This window comes from Eubalaena glacialis, chromosome 3 (genome assembly GCF_028564815.1).
Source record: "Eubalaena glacialis isolate mEubGla1 chromosome 3, mEubGla1.1.hap2.+ XY, whole genome shotgun sequence".
In the NCBI taxonomy this organism is placed as follows: domain Eukaryota; kingdom Metazoa; phylum Chordata; class Mammalia; order Artiodactyla; family Balaenidae; genus Eubalaena; species Eubalaena glacialis.
Genome location: NC_083718.1, coordinates 76,941,391 through 76,963,352, shown reverse-complemented (window position 1 = coordinate 76,963,352; position 21,962 = coordinate 76,941,391). Strand labels below are relative to the sequence as shown.

Genomic DNA, 21,962 nt, shown 5'->3' with positions numbered 1-21,962 from the left:
CCTATCTCTAGGTTTTCCATCTTCTCTCAGGATCCTGGTCATCTCTCTCACAACAGACTTCCTTTTCCCCATTCTCTGTCTGACTACTCAATCCATGGTAACTTTGTGTCTATTCAGCGTCTGAGTTCTCAGCTGCTCAGAGCCTTTATCATATTGTTGATAGTCTTTGATGTTTCAGCTACTTATTTTATCTCTTCTTTTCTTGAAAAAGCAAAGTAAGACACAAACAGAATAGATGCATCATCAAATATTTTTGGGTTTACTTGCTGAAATGGAGCTTGTAGTCTCATTTCTTAGGTACTTACAAGGTGCGGACAATACTTTATTAATGGAAATTTACAAATGCATGAAATAAAATATAACATGTAGAAAGGATAAAATACCCTGTTACAAACATGGCACCTAGCTTCTGAAATAGGTTTAGCAGCATTTGCTACTAGTGAGCATAATCTTCATGCTTGTATTAATTAATCCAAGTTTTTGAAGATCCAAGGTTTATTAGGTACTGTGGACACAAAGAAGAGGAGAAAGTCTTCTGAGCCAAAACAACTTATTGACCAGTTGGGGAGACAGTTAAGAAAATGCCACAGCTATATAATTATAAAAGAATATGATAAATGCTACTATTATGCACTTATGTACTAAATGCTGTAGGAGTGTAAATAGGGAGCTATATATTTAGCTTTGAGTGGGAGGTTTTGGAAGGCTACACAAAGAGGGGATACTTGGTCTGATCCTTGAAATATGAAAGAGCCAGAGATGGAATGGAGAGAAAGGTATTTCAGGTGGGGGATGCAGCATGGGCAAAAGCATGGGAGTGGAAAAGGATTTGGTGTGTTCATGGACCCACGATATTTCTATGTGGCTGGAGCCTAGAGAAGAGGCAGGTGAGGGGCCTGGAAAATCTGATGGGTCAGATTGCTAAGGAGTCGGGTCCCACAGGAAAATGAAGTGATAACTTCCATGTTTTAGAAAGATTGCTCTTTATGTGATAGCAGCCCAGGTAATAAATGATAAAGGAATGAACTGAGAGACTGGGATAGAGAGGGAGGGTGTGTTTGAGAATTAGACAGATTGAGGAGACATGGTTGAGAGGAGCCATATAGGGGAGTTGGAATTGACAGGGCCTAATAGCTTATTAGATATAGGGGGGAGGTGAGGTGATGGGAAGAAAGAAAGAAGACTCAAGGATAAAAGATTTCTCTGCTTTGGGTAGCTGCTGATTGGTGAAGCAGTGAAGAATAGTAGTTCAGGACACAGCCCCTGGAGTTGGAAGACTAGGAATTGATTCCTGGTTTAAATATTTGTTTGTCTGAGTTACTTAGCCTTTCTGTGACTCAGTTTCTTAACTTGTAAAATGGAGGATGATTGCATCTACTTTGGGGGTAGATAAGTTTTAATGTTTCTTATGGGCTTTAAATGGGTGAATACATATAAAACATCAGGGCGGGAATGGTACATAGTAAGCACTCAGTAAGTGTCAGCTATTATGATTTGGTGGGCCATTAACTAGCACAGTGGAAACAGACAGAAAGCAAGTTGGGGAGGTCAAGGAAAGACCTGTGAGTTCAATTTTGGGCACACTGAATTTAAGGTGACTTCTGACATCCATGCAGAAATGACCCATAAGCAGTTGGAAATATAGATTATAAATTAGTGATTGAGATTATGTGTATTTTTAAAAATTCCCTGACAGATAATTTATGTAATTATTTGCCTATGATAAGACCTCATAAGAAAAAAATCTCTATTTCCCACTTGCAAAGATATGGCCACTTTCAGGTCCCAGAGTTGATGCAGCTAAACCCAGAGGCTTGTGTAGGGCTATTCAAAACTGCCTGGGCAATCAGCCAGCAAGAGCGATGATAATAATTACCATCCAAAGAGAGGATAGTTCTCTTATGCATTCTCTAAATAAATTTCTCAAAGTCTACAAGCCTCTAGAGAATGTACTAGTCATTACTTTGCTTCCTCAAATCAGAACTTCAGGACTTTTACTAATGGGCCTTTGTCAAAATGTATTAACACTTTAATATGAAAAACCCTCAAGGGCTCCTCACACTTGGATGGAGGATCATTAAAATCTCAAGGTGCATAGCTGTTTCTTAACCATGAAATAGTATAGCACAACTCCCCAGTTCTTACCTCTTCTGTTCCTGTTTTTCTTGTGGTATCAGTAGTGGAAATTTACACTGTGCTTTTCTCATTTTGTAACAACTCATCAGAAATGCTTAAGACCTGGATTCCTTGTTTGCTAGGAAACTAGCTCTGTCCAAAATGCAGAGAGGGCTTCTATCCAAGCTTCTTTAATGGCTGTTTCCAAAAGGAAAGTTGGGTGGTTATCCAGAAAACAATGGAATTAATATATGAACATGTTGACTTGGAGCTGCAGTTATTGTCTTTAAAATATTATTATATGTACATATCCATTCCATAAATATTTGTGGGCCACCTATTATGTGTCAAGCAAGGTGCCAGGTGTGTGCTATACTTGAAGCAAAGTGCCATGTGTTGGGAATCCAGAGCAGGTAAAGGGAGGCAGCATGGTAGAGTGCAAGTACTTAGCCCTTGATGACAAGAAATCCTGAGTTCAAATCCTGTCTTCCCAAGCTTACTGACTTTGCTAAGGTATTTACTCCCTCAGCCTTAATGTAAACTAGAAGAGTTAATTTCTATTTTACAGCATCTAGTGTAGCAGTTGGTGTACAAAGTAAGCCCTCAATTAACTATTACAGGCTCCCTGCCCTCAAATAGCTCTTTATTTCATCACTATTATTCAGACATAGCCCCTGTGCTCTCACTAGTTGAGGAGACAGGTATGCTATCAGGTAACTAAGATGTAGTGTAATAAGTGAAATAATAGGAGCAGATATTGAGTTGAGGATTGAGAGTTAAAAGTTTGATATACCATGTTAATTTAGCACAATATCAGATACATTTCTGTTGCAAGAACCTTATATAATAATTTTGGTTTAGCATCTTATGAAGGTTTCAGGCCTATAAGAACAGCTAATATAATGATCCAGGGCTTTACTGTGTGCAGGCACGGAACACCTCATTTAATCCCCACATCAACCCTACAAGGTAGGAGCCAGTACTATCCCTATTTTACAGATGGGAAAACTGAGGCACAGAGAGGTTAAAATAACTTGCCCAAGGTCACATATCTAAGAAACCAGGGTTTAGACCCAGGTACTCTAGCATCAGAGTCCACATTTGTGACCACTCATTACACTTTTTCCTATTGTGTCCTTAAGCTTCATTTTACAGCCAATAGGGACTGTCACTAATTACAGGCAAGAAAATTTTACAAATCAAGGGAAATTCAGGGAAAATTCAAATAGAAAGAAAGTAATGGATCTTGAAGAAAATATAGCCCGGTCATTTCTTTTCTCCAGGAGTAACCATGAGAAGTGCTCTCTGTTTACATAGCCTGGACCAGCCAGGCTCCTTCCTATGCCCACTTTCCATAGGTGGCCCAGTCCAGCTCTTCTCTTGTGGGATGTGCAGTTCATAATGTTCTATAGCTTTAAAAAAATCTGATTTTAAATCAGCTTCACTTTCTTTTTCTGAGAGGCATTAACTGCAACTTCTTATTCTCTCAGTTCCCTGGTAAAGCTCACGCTGACTTGCGACGGAGAGTCCTGTCTTACCGCTGCTTTCCACTAGAGGGCCCTGCCCCTGAGATTTCAATTTCAATTTCAATTTCAATGCACATTTTTAAACTAGCACATCTTTGTCTGATACAAGATCCTCTTCCATTGAAAGAATACTTTGATTTTATAGACCTGTTGTTCATAATCTACTTTGTATGGAAATATGTGAAGGGGAAAATAAGATCACATTCATTTTACAGAAGGATTATCTGAGAATTGAGCCCTTGGGAATGGGGTGAGTAGCTTACGTCTTCATAAATCAGAAGATTCATAGGAAAGAATCAAACACGGTGGTCCTGAGTCCCAAAGCCCACTTGAAGAATTCCTGTGCACTGGTTCCATCCCAGGTTCGTTCTCCTGGAAGACTTAAGGAGTACTTATCTCTGGTTCTTTCCTTTCTTCTTTCCTTTCTCCCTCTTCCTTCCTTCCTTCCTTTCTCCCCCTTCCTTTCCCCTTCCTTTCCCCTTCCTTCCCCCTTCCTTCCTTCCTTCCTTCCTTCCTTTCTTTCTTTCTTCCTTTCTCTCTCTCTCTCTCTCTCTCTCTTTCTTTCTTTTCTTTCTCTCCCACCCCACCTTTCCACTGGGGTGTTAGGATAATAAGAATGTGACTGAGTAAGCACACCAGAGAGAGGCAGGGGCAGCAGTTACAGAATGAAGATATTCAGGAGCAATCCCTCAATTCACATAAAGGAGTACTTTTATTTTAGAAGAAACAGCCTGTTCAGTGTGACTTTGGAACTTCTTCATCCTTTAGGACCACATCTTTTTATTTCTTCCTTCATACCCTTCCCTAGGGTGACTGCCTTTCACCTCTTCACACCTGGTTCATTGCATCACTTGATGTCTTAGCTGGTCTGTCTAACTCTGAAAATCTTCTCCCTCCAAAGTGTCCTTATACTAGGAATAGCCTCTGATGTCTGCCTCTTGATATGTAATGCTTGCCACGATTTGATTCCACTGTGCTTATTGGCTCCTATCCATCAGTATTTCCAATATGTATCTTCTTTGCAAGCTGGCTGGTCACTTTCAATTCTATTCAACAGCATTTATAGCTCACAAACAAGGTACAAGGCATCATGCTGGTTGGCGGTAGATGCAGAGATGAATAAAGCTATTACCTCTCATGATCACCTCTTCATGATCATGAAGTCACGGGCCTTGCCTTTAAGTAATGGACAATATAGAGGGAAACAAATAATAATCTATACTGTAAGGTAGAATGAAATGAGTTTTAATGACAGAAAGACCAAAGGGGTGAGGGGAGGAGTGCAAAAAGAACCATAGTTAATTTGACTAGTGATACCAGGGAAAGCTTCATAGACGAGGTGACATTTGAGCTGGGTATTGAAGGATGTGTAAATGGACAGGGGATGGGGGCATACATTCCATCTGAGCACTGTGCCACACACAGGCAAGGGACTGTGAACATGCGTGGTATATCTGGGGAGGTACCCCAAATACATGACACAGATCCAGTCCTTTTCTTTCTTTCATGCCTTCCTCACTTGGATGCCTTCTGTCTTCTTCATTCTCTGCCAAATCCCATCCATCCTTTGAGGTCCAGCTTCAGCTGCACTTCCTCCATAAGATCTTTTCTGACTGTGCTAGCTCATGCCACTCCCTGTAGCATGTAGTTCAGAACTTAACTGTAGTGTTTGTGCTGTAGGTAGACCAGGGCAGACATCATGGTCATCTTACACTTTGGAGACCTTGCAACCCCCAGCACAGTGCTAATGAGAGTCAGGACTAGGTGGTTCTATGGACCCATTAATGGGGACTAACAACTTCATTCTGCCTAAATGCAGTTTATTGCTGCTATCCAGCCTGGGATTGTTCATGGGGGGTTAGAATTTAGCTGGTTGTGTTTGCTAACACATAGGGGAAACAATTTTTCAAATGCTTACTTCAATGTTCTGCTCAGCCATAGGTGATTCCTCCTCAGTGCTGTCAGAGGAAGGGGGAGGGTCATTAACATCAGCTTGAACTCCACGGCTTTCTGGGCTGAGCCTTAGGAACTGAGGTGAACCCAATTGCATCGTCTATACTGTCATCTACCAAGTTCCCTCTACAGAATGACTGCTTCCTTCAAGGTCTATTGTTTTGATGGTTGGGTTCCCCTAAAGTGCCAGAAATATAGCTGAGCAATTCCTTTTAGAGAATGGGGTTACTGGATATGGCTTCTTCTTCTTGATGAGGCTGTTTGGAGTGTGTATTAGCCTGGTTCTGCAGAGAAACAGAACCAACAGGAAATAGCTATAAAGGAATTGACTCATGTGGTTATGGAGATTGAAAAATTCCAAGATCTGTAATCAGCAAACTGGAGAGGTGATGGTTTAGTTCTGGTCTGAGTCCGAAGGCCTGAGAACCAGGAGAGCTGATCGTGGATGTTCCAGTCCATGTGCAAGTCCTAAGGCAGGAGAAGGCTGATGTCCCATTTCAAAGACAGGCAGAGAGAGAGAATGGATTTTCCCTTACTCTGCCTTTTTGTTCTATTCAGGTTTTCAATGGATTTGGTGATGCCCACCCACACTGGAGGGGAAGATTAATCTGCTTTACTCAGTCTACCAATTCAAATGTTTATCTCATCCCTCACACTCACAGCCTGAATAATGTTTAACCAGATATCTGGGCACCCCATGGTCCAATCAAGTTGGACCATAAAATTAACAATCACAGAGTGATATAGAAGGAAAACGTGGCCAGAAAAAATATATTACGAGGTTTCTGAAGTGGAGCCTGAAGAAAAATGCCCCAGCAGTCTAGTTCCTACAGAAAGAGCATTTTCCAACACTCTATTGGGAGACTGTGTCTGCACAGCTGAGAGCCACAACTCTGATGGCTTCCCATGCCACACAGTCATATAGGGTTGGGCTGGTCCAGCCAGGTGTACCCTGAACAAAGTTTCCCAGGCAAAGGGACAAACAGAGGCTGACATGCAGTCCACACTCTACACGCCAAGCCATGTACTCAAGTGAGGGGCTCATCTGCCCAAGGTGCTGTGTGGACTTGGGGAAGCCATGCACCAGGGCTCCTCCCATATATTGAGTGTGAGCAGAGGCTCCTAAGTGGTGTGTCATGGCAGATTACAGGTGTGCAAAATGTGGATCCTTCACATATGGGGTTGCTGGGAAGAGTCATCACCTCTGGTCATACACAGCCTCCAGCCATGAGCAATCTTGACTGTTTACCCCACTAGGCCATAAAAATATTTTCTCCATGTGCTGCGATGTGAAGAAGGGTGGGAAGCACTGTGCCAAAGGACCTGCTTTGTCATTCATCAGGAAGGGAGCGATTTCAGGAAGGGCATGCATCCATTTGCTTATCTAGGCACGAGCTATGCCCAGCAACAGAGTGTTTGCTTCTTTGCTTACGTGTTGGGATCTGGGTAAGATCTCTAATCTTAGATCTCCAGGTAAGATCTGGGCAGAGCAAGTCTAGGTCTGGAGCATCTGCCAGTAGGTATGGTTGTAGCTCAGTTTCCATGGGGAGAATTCCATCTGGGAGCCTAGATCACGATTTCATAGCTTGAAGTCCCAGGAGGTTTGCTGTCCTGAGTGTTGGTTTTCCCCATCTGCACAAAAGGGAGAAGGAGGACATGTTGACTGAAAGGTGCTGGTAGGGAATTCCAGTCCCACACGGAGCCCTCGAGAGTCATGCAAATGGCACAGACAGATGCCTTAGATTTCCCTGGTTCTGGGGTAAACTGGGGTAGCAGGGCCTTGCCCTTTGCTGAGTCCCTCACCTCTGTTCCAGTCACCCAATTTGGAAGCCCTTGGGTAATCAACTTCTTAGCCTAGAAAAAAGCAGCAGTAGAGAATGTGGATATTTGCATTGATTTTGATTATAGGCTTGAGGCGACATCCAGGCTCAAGCTACCCACGTTCCATGTTCCTAGTTCAGCCTTCATTCCTTCTGTACCCCAGTAACTGCACCTTGGCCTGTATGTACTGGTGAGTCACCTCCACTGTTGTCATATGCTTTAGTTACTTAGAATACTGCAGACAACCCTCCCATTGGCTCGCAGAGTCCTAGGTTTTAAATTACATATTAACCAAATTAATAATTGTCATCCAACTTGTCTAGAGGGTTTACTTTGAGATGTCTCAGTCCAAGAGTCCCTGATTAATCCCTCAAATCTAGTCTTTTCCAGTTGTATTTTCTTCTCTGTTTCTTCCCACTCTCTTTCCAATCCTGGTTCAAACATGCAGACACCTTGCTTCCCACTTCCTGCTTCTCCTTCCTTTTCCCTCCTCCTCTTCTTTCCTCACTCACCTCCTTCTTTTCCTTCTCCCTCCTTTCATCTCCTGATCACTGAGAAAGTCAAGGTCCTTTTATCTTGTTCTCCAGGACACTTGGCTGATCTTTACATTCAAACTGACCTGTGCATTGAGTTCCCTTACGACCTTCCTACTTGGCCAACTCATAGATGCCTCATAGAATCAGCTCTTAATTCTTATTCATGGATTCACTTGCATTCCATTTTGGTATCCCGATATTTCTTCCCACTCTTCATTTGTTATCATTATTATCCCTTTCCCCCGAGACTTTCGGGTTCAAATTTATCTTTCATGATAAGCTTCCTACTTATTAGCTCAGCTATTAAACAGAAACACTTCCAAAATATCTGATTCACCCAGATACCCCAGAGCTGTCCTTACTGTAGCAGAAATGAGGACCCTCGGACAGTATCAACCTCTCACCAGATTCCCCAAACCGAAAGTCCTGTCAAAGATCAGGACTTACCTTCTCTCTTTGCATAATTGAGAGAAGGACATTGAGGCACAGGGAATGTGAGTGTCACTAGAGCTCTACAAATGGTTGGGCATGTTGCACACTGTGAGGGTCTGCTAAGGGAGCAAATGGGAACTGGGGTTCAGCCTGTGTTCTACTTGCACCTGTGTTCTACTGTGCACTTGGTGTGGGCCTGTGTCTGCCCAGGGTAGGGGGAAAGTGGGGGACACCTGCTTTCTAATTTCCACACTGTGAGCTAGCAATGGCCTTGGATGTTATAGAGGCTGGAGTTTCCACACTGTAGTTCAGAGGCCTAGGGGCTCCTGCATATAAAGTGTGGGATCAGCATCATGGAGGCCAGCTTGTGGATGGTCATGGACCTGGGGAGTAGGGCTGTGTGCATGTGTGGAATGAGACCAAGGGCCTCAGAAATTAATCCTGAGAAGCATAGAGTCCCAAGGGAACCAGCTGACTCCTGGTTGGATGGACAAGATACAGCAGAAAGGTTGGAATAGACAGGACAACAGGGATAAAAATCAGAAAGTCTTTACCTTATCAGAGTACTGCACTATGGAATAAATCGTGTTCACTGGCTCCTCCTTGGTGGGGAACACCTGTAAAACACCCATCTTCCCTCAGTGAGGGAGCCCAGGCAAAATCTTATGAGTCCCCCTTCTTACTTCTGCTTCTGCCCATCAGCCCTCCCTGGTTGCACTTTCACTAGGTGGCCTCCTCTCCAGCTTCAGCTCTGGTTCCATCCAGCTTTGGAGAGGATCAGGTTCAGGTGGAGGTGAGCATGGGACAGTTGGCAGCCATTGGGCAAAATCTTCAGGAGCCAAGAGGAGGGGTCAGACTGAGTCTTGCTTAGTCAGAACTTTAGCTTTCCATGTGCTCTATGGACCCAGCTGACCTATCAGTCCAAGCACAAGGCTGGATTGACCGGGCAGACCTCAGTTTCCCTTTCACTCCTTGGAGACTTTAGGAGAGCAGGCTGGTGGGGACACAGAGAAAGGCAATACCATGTAGAAGCCTGGTTCAGGGTGGAGGTGAGGGAGGGACAGGCAGGTAAAAGGCAGGCGAGAGGGGAAGCTGTGGGACAGAGTGAATCAGCCTGAGGAAAGCAAGCTGTTGCTACAGCCAGACCAAGAAGTCAAGTTCAAGGGGACCTCTCTGAGTTCTGTGCCCTTGAAACCCCCTTAGCAACTTGTTCACCTGTCAGTGGCCACATAACAGCTCTCACCTCACATCAGGAACTCCCCTGTTGTGGGTCCCCTATAGAAGGTGCTTTGCTCTTAGTCATGACTCTCATCTAACCTGGAGCCAGGCCCTCATGTGGAAGCATAAGGCTTCAACCCCAGGAGGCTGTCATGGGGTGACACTTGGCCACATTCTTGTCCTCATAGAAAGACTCATGGCATCATTTCCCTGACCTGGTATTTCCTGGTTGGACCCTGCCTGGCTCTTGGCTGTGGCTGCTGCCCATGACTCCCTGTCCTGGGGGGGGGGGTGGGTGGAGACCCACGAGTAGCATCATCTCACCTTGGACTGGGGGATTTCATCATAGATCCTGGGCTCTGCTGTCTGGGTGTCTCTTGGAGCTGTGATGTATGTGTATATTGTTTTTTTTGAGGCAGCATCTGTGTCACAAACAAACATAGAACCACAGTATGTGAAATGTGGATGAATTTTTCGAGGTGATCTATTTTAATGTTCTCTTTTTCAGATGAAGAAATAAAACCCCAATAGGTTAAATGACTCCCATCCTCTTGAGATGGATGCTTGGATCCTTGACTGTCTTTCCCTTTTCTAGGGATGGCATGTGGTATGGGAGACACCTGGCTCAGGTTTCACCCAGAGCTCAGTGGGAATTCTTTTCTGCTCCAAAGTCCACATTAAGATAAAGAGATTCTCCCCAATCCCTGTGTGGGCACTGAAAGTAGCTTTTCCACCCAGGGTCTTACTTAGTGTCTCTGGCACTTAGCATCCACTGTCTTGCATGGCTAGTTTTCTTTTCACATGAGGGTCTTAATTTTTTGACTAGAATGATTCTCTCTAGTTATACACTGTGTTGGCCTCTTCTGGTGCATACCTTTCTTTTACCACCTCAATGTTAGACCTGTAGTAGATGCTCCACAAATATTTGTTGCTTGACTGATTCACAGAGTCAAAGATTTGTTAAGCTCTCTCCACATGCCAAGCTATGTATGAGGTCACGGAACAGCAGACAAGAGAGATAAGTCCCTACTTTTAAGAATTCGTGGGCATTCCTCCCAGTGTACTGCTTTTCTTTGCTCCTAACATGGAACATTTGAGGGTCAAGTTGAAAAGAGATAGCCAGAATTCGGGGCCTTCATATTCCAGGGCACCAACATAACTGCAGACAACAAGTCTGAGCTGAGCGATATTACAGGGATCTAGTGTTTCAGAGTTTAGTCCTGTCCCAGCCCCTGCCTCAGACCTGGTGAGTGAGCCGGACCCAGTGCTCTCTCTTATCTCATTTGCAGATGAAAAAATAGCCCTTATTCCTTCCCATGAGGCTGTGAGGGATTGGAGACAGATGCTTCTTTGAGGAGCCCTGAACATCACCTATGGCCTGAGCAGGTTGTGTGATTTCTCCCCATCATGAGTCCATTTGAGTTACAGTTCATGTCACAAACTCTTTCCCCCCAGAATGCCTCCTTCTGTACCAAGCCCAGGTTGGTCGATTGTAAGTACAGTATCTAACACTAACTGAGTACTTACGAGGTACCAGGCACTGGCCAAGTATTTTATATGTGTAATTCATTAAGTCCGTTTAATAAGTATCTGCAGCACATCCTATTTTTATGCATATTTTACAACTGAGAAAACTGAGACAGTGATAAAATAACTGGTAGTTGATAAATGGTCAAGCTGGCACCTTCACCCCAGACTGCCTGCAAAGTACAAGCTTAGGCTTAACCTAAGCTTGTACTTTGTGCTGTGAATGCATCTCTTCCATCATCCAGGGAAACTCGTGGCTGAGAACTTACCAGGGTTCTTACTGAAGGTCTTCAAGTAGGAACCTGAGGAATCAGACACAAAGGAGAGTCAGGAACATGGAATCAGATGTAGAGCCTCGCTACATACAGGCTTGTTGTTATGATCGGTGGGAAAGCAAGATTTTGGGTGGACACGGAGTTAGGAGCAATAGGAGGGTATAATGATCCCCTAGGGCCCAAGATCAGGTTTTCTGAATTGAGAATGGTTACAATTACAGAATGATCCAGAGGGACCCAAAGGGATCTAGTGACAACCATGGAATATAAAATTAGTACATGTCCCTCAATGACATTTCAAAGGTCACCGTTTTGATGGAATTGGAAGCGACCTTGGATACCTAGTCCAAACCTCATTTCACATGTGAGAACACTGAGTCAGAGAGGTAAAGACATGTATCCTATGAAGCACAGCTTGTTAATGGCAGTGCTAAACTCGAACCCAAGTTCTGGGCCCACCACATCTTGGTGATCCCAGTAACATATTTTGAAGACCATTCAGGGTAATGTTATATAGTCCTCGGGACCATCTTTCTGGGAGATGGTAAAGTGGGGAGCTGGGGATTTTAGGAAGGCTAATTCCCTGGAACAAAGGACATTTCCACCCCATCTTGGATAAATGACTTCAGTCCCAAGAAGAAGGAAGAAGGAAGGTGCATTTCCACATTTTAACTTCTGAGAAAATCCTACCTTGTCCTCTTTTGTGCAAAAGGAACAAAATCACTGAAGGTAGAATGATTAGAAGCAGAAAGAGCACAGCCAGCCCACTCAGCAGCCCAATGCGGCGAGTATGGAGGTCCATTGTGATGTCTGGAAATAGAAGATGCGGTGAGACTTGACTCTCAGGAAATAGGCCATAGAGGCTGGGCAAGCTTGTCCACATTCAGGGGCACTATCCATATTGAGTGTCCTCCAGGGGAGTGCCAAAGCTCCGAGGGAAACTGTACTGCCTGCTATTAAAGGTCAAGATCAGAAACTGAATTGGGGAGCTGAGCGGAGGCTGCCTCAGAACACCCTGAAATGCCCGGCATCACCCAGAAGGCTTTGGATTCTTTTCCAGGGCTTCTTGGGAAGAGAATTCCCCTGGGTCCAGCCCTGGCATAAGGGAGGCATCTTCCCCTGGAGAACTAGGGCCTATTCAGGCCTTGCAGCAGGTTAGAGTCATTTCTGAGACTCCAGGAGAGATGGACAGAGATGGTTACCTGCACAGAGCTGCTGGGCAGAGATGGAGTCAGAATTGTTGCTGACAGGGTTCCATGCTGTACACGTGTAAGTCAGCTCTTGGTTGTCAGGGGTCTGGAAGACTCGAAGGACATTGCCTTCTTCCCCCAGTGGACTCCAACTGTATGTCACATTCTTTTCTTCTTTCTCCACAGAGCATGTCAGTGTGACGTTGCAGGTGCTATTCACAGATGTCATTAAACTCTGAGTAATTTTTGGCTTCCCAAGCCGACCTATGAGGAGAAAACACATGAGCCAGTGGTAAGCTGGAGCTGGCCTATACCAGCTTGTGGGAGCCAACTGTCAAATTTTCAGAAATTTTCATGATGGACGTTAAAAACTTACAATGAAATAAATTATATTAAAAACAAAGCTAATAATATTCAAAACTCATTACTTTCTAATTTTTTGGGACACTTTACTATAATCTATGCTCTAGAGGTTATTTACATCTATTGTATCTATCCCTTATAATGATGTATCAATACAAAGTCTTCCCAACTCTGCAGATCTTAAAATCAGCCAAAGTGGGAGTATTTACACCAAAGAAATTGGCAAATGCTGCAAACTAGGTTTTGATTTATTGCTTTCTTGATTGTCACACTAGACTTAAGAAAACAATGGAGGAGAGGGTACTGAAGCAGCTTAAAGTAACAATGCATCCTGTCTGTAGCCATTATATTGTGAATAGCACACAAAAAATTGGAAATGTTCTTCCAGTATTTGAAAACCACTATCCAGTTCAGCAAAGAAGTTGCTCACATCATTGATGAACAAGTGAAGTTCCAATATATATGTCTTTGTTGAATCACTTTTTCCTTATTACTGAACTTAAATGAAAATATCAACCAATATATATGTTGGTTGCATTTATCCACTCCTCATTTTGGCTCCTTCATCAGTTGCAACCATATGTTGGTTAAGGATATAAATGCTCAACAAAAACCACTGAAAGTGGGGAGACCTTCAAGATGGAGGAGGAGTAAGATGTGGAGGTCACCTTCCTCCCCACAAATACATCAGAAATACATCTATATGTGGAAAACCTCCTACAGAACACCTACCTACTGAACGTTGGCAGAAGACCTCAAACTTCCCAAAAGATATATGTATTTTTTTCTTTTTCCTCTTTTTGTGACTGTGTATGTGTATGTTTCTTGGTGTGATTTTATCTGTATAGCTTTGTCCTAGGGTTCTGTCTGTCCGGTTTCTTTTTTTTTTTTAGTATAGATTTTAGTGCTTGTTATCATTGGTGGATTTGTTTTTTGGTTTGGTTGCTCTCTTCTTTCTTTCTTTTTTTTCTTTTTTTATTACTTTTTAAGTTTTTTCTATCGTTAATAATTATTTTTTATTTTAATAACTTTATTTTATTTTATTTTATTTCATTCTTCCTTTTTTTCTCCCTTTTCTTCTGAGCCGTGTGTCTGACAGTGTCTTGGTGCTCCAGCTGGGTGTCAGGTCTGTGCCTCTGAGGTGGGAGAGCTGAGTTCAGGACATTGGTCCACCAGAGACCTCCCAGCTCCACATAGTATCAAACGGTGAAGGCTCTCCCAGAGATCTCCATCTCAACGCTAAGACCCAGCTCCACTCAACAACAAGCAAGCTACAGTTCTGGACACCCTATGCCAAACAACTACCAAGACAGGAACACAACCCCACCCATTAGAAGAGAGGCTGCCTAAAATCATAATAAGGTCACAGGCACCCAAAAACACACCTCCAGATGCGGTCGTGCTCACCAGAAAGACAAGATCCAGCCTCATCAACCAGAACACAGGCACTAGTCCCCTCCACCAGGAAGCCTACACAACCCACTGAACCAACCTTAGCCGCTGGGGACAGACACCGTAAACAATGGGAACTACGAACCTGCAGCCTATGAAAAGGAAACCCCAAACACAGTAAGTGAAGCAAAATGAGAAGACAGAGAAACACACAGCAGATGAAAGAGCAAGGTAAAAACCCACCAGACCAAACAAATGAAGAGGAAATAGGCAGTCTACCTGAAAAAGAATTCAGAATTATGATAGTAAAGATGATCCAAAATCTTGGAAGAAGAATGGAGAAAATACAAGAAACGTTTAACAAGGACCTAGAAGAACTAAAGAGCAAACAAACAATGTTGAACAACACAATAAATTAAATTTAAAATTCTCTAGAAGGAATCAATAGCAGAATAACTGAGGCAGAAGAATGGATAAGTGACCTGGAAGGTAAAATAGTGGAAATAACTACTGTAGAGCAGAATAAAGAAAAAAGAAAGAAAAGACTTGAGGACAGTCTCAGAGACCTCTGGGACAACATTAAACACACCAACATGCGAATTATAGGGGTCCCAGAAGGAGAAGAGAAAAAGAAAGGGACTGAGAAAATATTTGAAGAGATTATAGTTGAAAAGTTCCCTAATACAGGAAAGGAAATAGTCAATCAAGTCCAGGAAGTGCAGAGAGTCCCATACAGGTTAAATCCAAGGAGAAACATGGCAAGACACATATTAATTAAACTACCAAAAATTAAATACAAAGAAAAAAATATTACAAGCAACAAGGGAAAAACAACAAATAACATACAAGGGAATCTCCACAAGGTTAACAGCTGATCTTTCAGCAGAAACTCTGCAAGCCAGAAGGGAGTGGCAGGACATATTTAAAGTAGTGAAAGGGAAAGACCTACAACAAAGATTACTCTAACCAGCAAGGATCTCATTCAGATTCAACAGAGAAATTTAAAGGTTTACAGACAGGCAAAAGCTAAGAGAATTCAGCACCACTGAACCAGCTTTACAACAAATGCTAAAGGAACTTCATTAGGCAGGAAACACAAGAGAAGGAAAAGACCTACCATAACAAACCCAAAACAATTAAGAAACTGGTAACAAGAACATATATATGAATAATTACCTTAAATGTAAATGGATTCAATGCTCCAACCAAAAGACATAGACTAGCTGAATGGATACAAAAACAAGACCCTTATATATGCTGTCTACAAGAGACCCGCTTCAGACATAGGGACACATACACATTGAAAGTGAGGGGATGGAAAGATATTCCATGCAAATGGATATCAAAAGAAAGCTGGAGTAGCAATTCTCATATCAGACAAAATAGACTTTAAAACAAAGACTATTACAAGAGACAAAGAAGGACACTACATAATGATCAAGGGATCAATTCAAGAAGAAGATATAACAATTGTAAATATTTATGCACCCAACATAGGTGCACCTCAATATATAAGGCAACTGCTAACAGCCATAAAAAGGGAAATCGACAGTAACACAGTCATAGTAGGGGACTTTAACACCCCACTTTCACCAATGGACCCATCATCCAAAATGAAAATAAAAAAAAACACAAGCTTTAAATGATACATTAAACAAGATGGACTTAATTGATATTTATAGGACATGTCATCCCAAAACAGCAGAGTACACTTTCTTCTCAAGTGCTCAGGGAACATCCTTCAGGATAGACCATATCTTGGGTCACAAATCAAGCCTTGGTAAATTTAAGAAAATTGAAACCATATCAAGTGTCTTTTCCGACCACAACACTATGAGACTAGATATCAATTATAAGAAACAATCTGTAAAAAATACAAACACATGGAGGCTAAACAATACACTACTTAATAACCAAGAGATCACTGAAGAAATCAAAAAGGAAATCAAAAAATACTTAGAAACAAATGACAATGAAAACACGATAACCCAAAACTTATGGGATGCAGCAAAAGCAGTTTTAAGAGGGAAGTTTATAGCAATACAATCCTACCTCAAGAAACAAGAAACATCTCAAATAAACAACCTAACCTTGCACCTACAGCAATTAGAGAGAGAAGAACAAAAAAACCCCAAAGTTAGCAGAAGGAAAGAAATCATAAAGATGAGATCAGAAATAAATGAAAAAGAAATGAAGGAAACAATAGCAAAGATCAATAAAACTAAAAGCTGGTCCTTTGAGAAGATAAACAAAATTGATAAACCATTAGCCAGACTCATCAAGAAAAAGAGGGGGAAGACTCAAATCCATAAAATTAGAAATGAAAAAGAAGTAATAACTGACACTGCAGAAATACAAGGTAATTAGAGTTTACTACAAGCAACTATACGCCAATAAAATGGACAACCTGGAAGAAAGGGACAAATTCTTAGAAAAGCACAACCTTCTGAGACTGATCCAGGAAGAAGTAGAAAATATAAACAAAGGAATCACAAGCACTGAAATTGAGACTGTGATTAAAAATCTTGCAACAAACAAAAGCCCAGGACCAGATGGCTTCACAGGCCAATTCTATCAAACATTTAGAGAAGAGCTAACACCTATCCTTCTCAAACTCTTCCAAAGTATAGCAGAAGGAGGAACACTGCTGAACTCCTTCTACAAGGCCACCATCACCCTGGTACCAAAACCAGACAATGATGTCACAAAGAAAGAAAACTACAGGCCAATATCACTGATGAACACAGACGCAAAAATCCTCAACAAAATACTAGCAAACAGAATCCAACAGCACATTAAAAGGATCATACACCATGATCAAGTGGGGTTTATCCCAGGAATGCAAGAATTCTTCAGTATATGCAAATCAATCAATGTGATAAACCATATTAACAAATAGAAGGAGAAAAACCATATGATCATTTCAATAGATGTAGAAAAAGCTTTTGACAAAATTCAACACCCATTTATGATAAAAACCCTCCAGAAAGTAGGCATGGAGGGAACTTACCTCAACATAATAAAGGCCATATATGACAAACCCACAGCCAGCATAGTTCTCAATGGTGAAAAACTGAAACCATTTCCTCTAAGAGTGGGAAGAAGACAAGGTTGTCCACTCTCACCACTATTATTCAACATAGTTTTGGAAGTTTTAGCCACAGCAATCAGAGAAGAAAAAGAAATAAAAGAAATCCAAATCAGAAAAGAAGAGTAAAGCTGTCACTGTTTGCAGATGACATGATACTATACATAGAGAATCCTAAAGATGTCACTGGAAAACTGCTAGAGCTAATCAATGAATTTGGTAAAGTGGCAGGATACAAAATTAATGCACAGAAATCTCTTGCATTCCTATACACTAATGATGAAAAATCTGAAAGAGAAATTAAGGAAACACTCACATTTACCATTGCAAAAATAAGAATAAAATACATAGGAATAAACCTACCTAAGGAGACAAAAGACCTGTATGCAGAAAACTATAAGACACTGACGAAAGAAATTAAAGATGATACAAACAGATGGAGAGATATACCATGTTCTTGGATTGGAAGAATCAACATTGTGAAAATGACTCTACTACCCAAAGCAATCTACAGATTCAATGCAATCCCTATCAAATTACCAATGGCATTTTTCACAGAACTAGAAAAAATTTTTTCACAATTTGTACTGCAACACAAAAGACCCAAATAGCCAAAGCAATCTTCAGAAAAGAAAAACGGAGCTGGAGGAATCAGGCTCCCAGACTTCAGACTATACTACAAAGCTACAGTAATTAAGACAGTATGGTACTCGCACAGAAGCAGAAATATAGATGAATGGAACAGGATAGCAAGCCCAGAGATAAACCCATGCACATATGGTCACCTTATCTTTGACAAAGGAGGCAAGAATATACAGTAGAGAAAAGACAGCCTCTTCAATAAGTGGTGCTGGGAAAACTGGACAGCTACATGTAAAAGAATGAAATTAGAACACTCCCTAACACCATACACAAAAATAAACTCAAAATGGATTAAAGATCTAAGTGTAAGGAGAGACATTATAAAACTTTCGAGGAAAACATAGGCAGAACACTCTATGACATAAATCATAGCAAGGTCCTTTTGACCCACCTCCTACAGAAATGGAAATAAAAACAAAAATAAACTATTGGGACCTAATGAAACTTAAAAGATTTTGAACAGCAAAGGAAACTATTAAGACGAAAAGACAATCCTCAGAATGGGAGAAAATATTTGCAAATGAAGCAACTGACAAAGGATTAATCTCCAAAACATACAAGCAACTCATGCAACTCAATATCAAAATAACAAACAGCCCAATTCAAAAATGGGCAGAAGACCTAAATAGACATTTCTCCAAAGAAGATATACAGATCGCCAACAAACCCATGAAAGAATGCTCAACATCACTAATCATTAGAGGAATGCAAATCAAAACTACAATGAGGTATCACCTCACTCCAGTCAGAGTGGCCATCATCAAAAAAATCTACAAACAATAAATGCTGGAGAGGGTGTGGAGAAAAGGGAACACTCTTGCACTGTTGGTGGGAATGTAAATTGATACAGCCACTATGGAGAACAGTATGGAGGTTCCTCAAAAAACTAAAAATAGAACTACCATATGACCCAGCAATCCCACTACTGGGCATATACCCTGAGAAAACCATAATTCAAAAAGAGTCATGTACCAAAATGTTCATTGCAGCTCTATTTACAATAGCCAGGACATGGAAACAACCTAAGTGTCCATCATTGGATGAACGGATCAAGAAGATGTGACACATATATACAATGGAATATTACTCAGCCATAAAAAGAAACGAAATTGAGTTATTTGTAGTGAGGTGGATGGACCTAGAGACTGTCATACAGAGTGAAGTAAGTCAGAAAGAGAAAAACAAATACCGTATGCCAACACATATATATGGAATTTAAAAAATAAATAATAAATAAATGGTTCTTAAGAACCTAGGGGCAGGAAAAGAATAAAGGTTCAGACGTAGAGAATGGACTTGAGGATACAGGGAGGGGGAAGGGTAAGCTTGGGACGAAGTGAGAGAGTGGCATGGACATATATACACTACCAAATGTAAAATAGATAGCTAGTGGGAAGCAGCCACATAGCACAGGGAGATCAGCTCGGTACTCTGTGACCACCTAGAGGGGTGGGTTAGGGAAGGTGGGAGAGAGCCACAAGAGGGAAGAGATATGGGGATGTATGTATATGTATAGCTGATTCACTTTGTTATAAAGCAGAAACTAACACACCATTGTGAAGCAATTATACTCCAATAACGATGTTCAAAAAGAAAAAAGAAAAAGTTCATTTTAAAAAATGTTTTTACTAAAGCAATGAAAAAGTAAATGATAAAAGTTGTAGGTAGTAAAGGGTTACCAAAAAACCAGTTATATTTAAGTTGAGGCAATAGCTAGATCTGGAGCTGGCAGAAGGAAAGGAAAAACCTTTTACCAGGAGATAAGAAAAGGACCACTTTCAGAGCTGATAAGTTTAGTTCATTCTTGTCAAAACCACTGCAATGTGGTTTGCTCCTCCCACCATTGCCATGTGAGGGAGGAAATAGAGGAAGGAACTGGCACCTAACTTTCTAATTAATGTGGAGTCTGTAAAGGCAATAAATTCAGCACTGTAAATATAGGAACCATTTGTCTGTACCTGTGAGGGAGTAGAACATGGGAACTAAGAGCTGTAAAGTCTTTGATTCCAACCTAACCAGATACTCTGGTCCTAAGAGTCTCTTAGAGGGAACCATTCCAGATCAGAATTAGTGATAACTTGCCAAAGAACTTCTAAACAAGTTTGGAGTAAAGACCTTGATTAGCTATAACAGTGATAGATACAGATATGTATAGTGAAAAAGGAACCAAATGGTGTGTGTGTTTCTGTAGAAACTTGATTTGCAACAGTGTTTAAGTCTCTGCTTGTTGTTCACTTATTTTTAGAAAGACTTTTTTTGTTGTGGGTGTCAAGGTGGGGGATAGTGGTGAAGAATAGGATTCCATCTCATTTTTCTCTGCAGGAACACAGATGTTACCTACATAAAGCTGATGGGCAGAGAAGGTCAGGGTTGTGGCTGACAGGCCTTCATCCTCCCAAGTCAAAGTGTGGAGAAGCCATTGGAGACCAGGTTCAGAATCCAGGCTCCACTGTTCTCTAACTATGGAATGGTGGAGAAGGTATCCAGCTGCACTGAGCTTTGGTTTCCTCAATTATAACACGGGGACAACAATTTTCTCTAGCTAGGGTGGTTGTGAGGATTAGATGAGCTATTATATATAAAGACCACTCTACTATCCATCTATCATCTATCTATCTATCTATCTATCTATCTATCTATCCAACATCAATCTATCTATGCTTACATGTACTTTAATTTTCTACTGAAGAAGCAAAATAAACTGGCAATAGTGACTGCCTCTGAAAAGGAAGAGTTGCATTTCACTGTATTATCTTTTGCTCTGTTTGTGCATATATTGCCTAAATATGTATAATCTTTATGTATTTTTAAAAATTAGGTGGTAGAATGCCATACAAATAGATAGTGTTCATTAAATGTCAGTTTCTTTCTCTTTATCTTCTCAGCTAACTACCCAAAAAGTGCAGATTTTGTTGTATGGGCTTTCTCTAAGATTTTACAGTAGTCTGCCCTAATTGCAGATGGTATAACACCCCCTAAAGACTGAGTGGGTAAAACTAAACATATAAAGGGATGAAAACAAACATCATAAAATTGAATGCCCTCTTTATTTTCTCAACCATAGTTCTTGAATGAGTCAGATATTTTCTGAAGTGTCCACACTTGGGTACGGTTCTTTGACTCTGTCGCTCATGCCCAGTTCAGAGCCTTCTTCATCTAGGAAGTTCTTCCTAACTAGAATCTAAAAAGGGGACAAGGGTTAAAAAATTAATAACAACAGCTAGTTATTGAGCATCTACTTTAAGGCTTGCACTGTACTAGGAGCTCAACTAACACTATCTCAATTAATCCCATCTATTACAATCTACATTCTATAGATAAGGAAATTTAGGCCCAGACAAGGTAAACAACTTGCCCAAGGTCACACAGTTGGCAAGGGTTCTAATTCTAACATTAATGTTCTTTACAGTATGCGTCCTATCCAGATGCAACCCAATTGAATTATGCTATACTAATTGAGCACTTACAATTGCGCAGGCACTGTATTAGGACCTGGGACTATTATGATTAATTCATTTTTTCATTCAACAAATACTTCTGCAGCACCCACTATGTGCCCGGCAAGGTAGGAGCTGGGGACATGAAGTGTATCATATACCAGTCTCTGCCTTTATGGAGCTTGAACTTTAGTGGATTAACTATATACCTGAATTGTATCTATTAGTCGCATTTCTGTGTTTTCCTGCTGTGGGGCAGATGGACAGTAAATTCCTTGAGACATGGCTCAAATTTCTCTATGCTAGAAATTAGTGCTGAAATAAAATGTTAATCACTTATGTAATTTAAATTTTTCTAATAGCCACATTAAAAATAGTGAAAATAGGGGCTTCTCTGGTGGCGCAGTGGTTGAGAATCTGCCTGCCAATGCAGGGGACACGGGTTCG

At 41.3% G+C, this 21,962-nt stretch overlaps 1 protein-coding gene across 1 annotated transcript in view; it reads right to left on the bottom strand.

Moving 5' to 3' along the window:
• Positions 1–7,127: 7,127 nt before the first annotated feature.
• Positions 7,128–21,962, bottom strand: part of CD84 (CD84 molecule) — a 36,073-nt gene continuing 21,238 nt past the window's right edge. The window contains exons 2-6 of the mRNA XM_061185835.1: positions 12,606–12,857; positions 12,094–12,213; positions 9,926–10,023; positions 8,938–9,000; positions 7,128–7,226 (exon numbers count right to left, since the gene is read on the bottom strand). Coding sequence (XP_061041818.1) covers positions 7,161–7,226; positions 8,938–9,000; positions 9,926–10,023; positions 12,094–12,213; positions 12,606–12,857 — 599 coding nt within the window. The 3' untranslated portion in view covers positions 7,128–7,160. The remainder of the gene's footprint in view (positions 7,227–8,937; positions 9,001–9,925; positions 10,024–12,093; positions 12,214–12,605; positions 12,858–21,962) is intronic.